This window comes from Egretta garzetta, unplaced genomic scaffold (genome assembly GCF_000687185.1).
Source record: "Egretta garzetta isolate BGI_Z169 unplaced genomic scaffold, ASM68718v1 scaffold396, whole genome shotgun sequence".
Taxonomy (NCBI): domain Eukaryota; kingdom Metazoa; phylum Chordata; class Aves; order Pelecaniformes; family Ardeidae; genus Egretta; species Egretta garzetta.
In genome coordinates this window covers 247,541-248,578 of record NW_009259861.1, presented here as the reverse complement: position 1 = coordinate 248,578, position 1,038 = coordinate 247,541, and the positions used below count along the sequence as shown (strand labels likewise).

The 1,038-nt window shown below is 70.2% G+C and overlaps 1 protein-coding gene across 1 annotated transcript in view; it reads left to right on the top strand.

The window, feature by feature from the left end:
- Window positions 1–1,038, top strand: part of LOC104127395 (CACN subunit beta associated regulatory protein) — an 8,949-nt gene that overhangs the window by 5,643 nt on the left and 2,268 nt on the right. The window contains exons 2-5 of the mRNA XM_035895607.1: window positions 17–76; window positions 366–531; window positions 603–780; window positions 962–1,034. Of these exons, the coding sequence (XP_035751500.1) occupies window positions 17–76; window positions 366–531; window positions 603–780; window positions 962–1,034 (477 nt within the window). The remainder of the gene's footprint in view (window positions 1–16; window positions 77–365; window positions 532–602; window positions 781–961; window positions 1,035–1,038) is intronic.

Genomic DNA, 1,038 nt, shown 5'->3' with positions numbered 1-1,038 from the left:
TCCCCCCCCCGCGGAGCCAGCGATGACCCCGAGAAAACCAACACCACCTACCTGGATGACTCGCAGCCAGCCCAGGGTGAGTGCCACAGCGGGGCCGGGGGCGCTGCGGTGACCTGCCAGCCATCGCCCACCAGTAACACCCACTGCACCCACAGCAGCACCCCCAGCTCCCGGCAGGGGCAAAGCAGCACCCGGACCCTCCCCTCTCCTGCATGCAGCCCCCAGCCCTGAGGCAGGGGTGGCCACAAACCCCCTGCGCCCTCCATCGAGGCCCCGGGTGCAGCAAGTTTGCCAGGCCTCAGCTGGGGATGTTGGCATGCACTACAGCGTGGGGGGACGCTGGTTGCTGACCCCCTTCTCCATAGATATCACCATCAAAGTGGAGGACCCCGACTGCCTGTCGTCCTCCAGCTACCGGGATGTGGAGAGCGAGCGGTTCCTGTCCTCCAGCTCCTCCACCGCCCGCCGCGTCTCCTTCAACGAGGCCGCGCTCTTCGACCAGGGCAAGAAGACCCAGGAGAAGGGGAGGAGGTGAAGCACCAGGCTGGGCTGGGGGATGTGGGGGGCCAGGGCTGCCCCCCCTAACCCGGCGTGCCCGGCAGGTACACGCTGACGGAGGGTTTTTTCTCCCCCCCCCTAAAGCACCCCCGCCTGCCCCCCCTGCCCCTCCCGCCGCCCGCCCTCAAGATCGTCACCATCCACGAGTGCGAGTCCAGCGAGAACAGCCTGGCCATGACCCCCCGCCTGCCCCCGCCCAAGCCCGGCCTCGCCATCTTCCAGGTGAGCCCCCAGCACCCCAGGGGGATGGGGGTCCTGTGGCACCCCAGGGAGGCACCGCCAGACCTGGGGTGGGAGTCTTGGGGCATTGCTGGATGTGGGGATGGGAGGTCCTGGGGTGCGGGGGCCCCCTCCTGGTCCCTGCCCCTGGGGCAAAGCCCCCTGAGCATGCTCTGCCTTGCAGCCCCCCGCGGGGGCCCTGCCCCAGCCGGCGCTCCCCAGCCATGCCGTGTGCCCCAGCTCCGCCCTGCCCGGGGACAC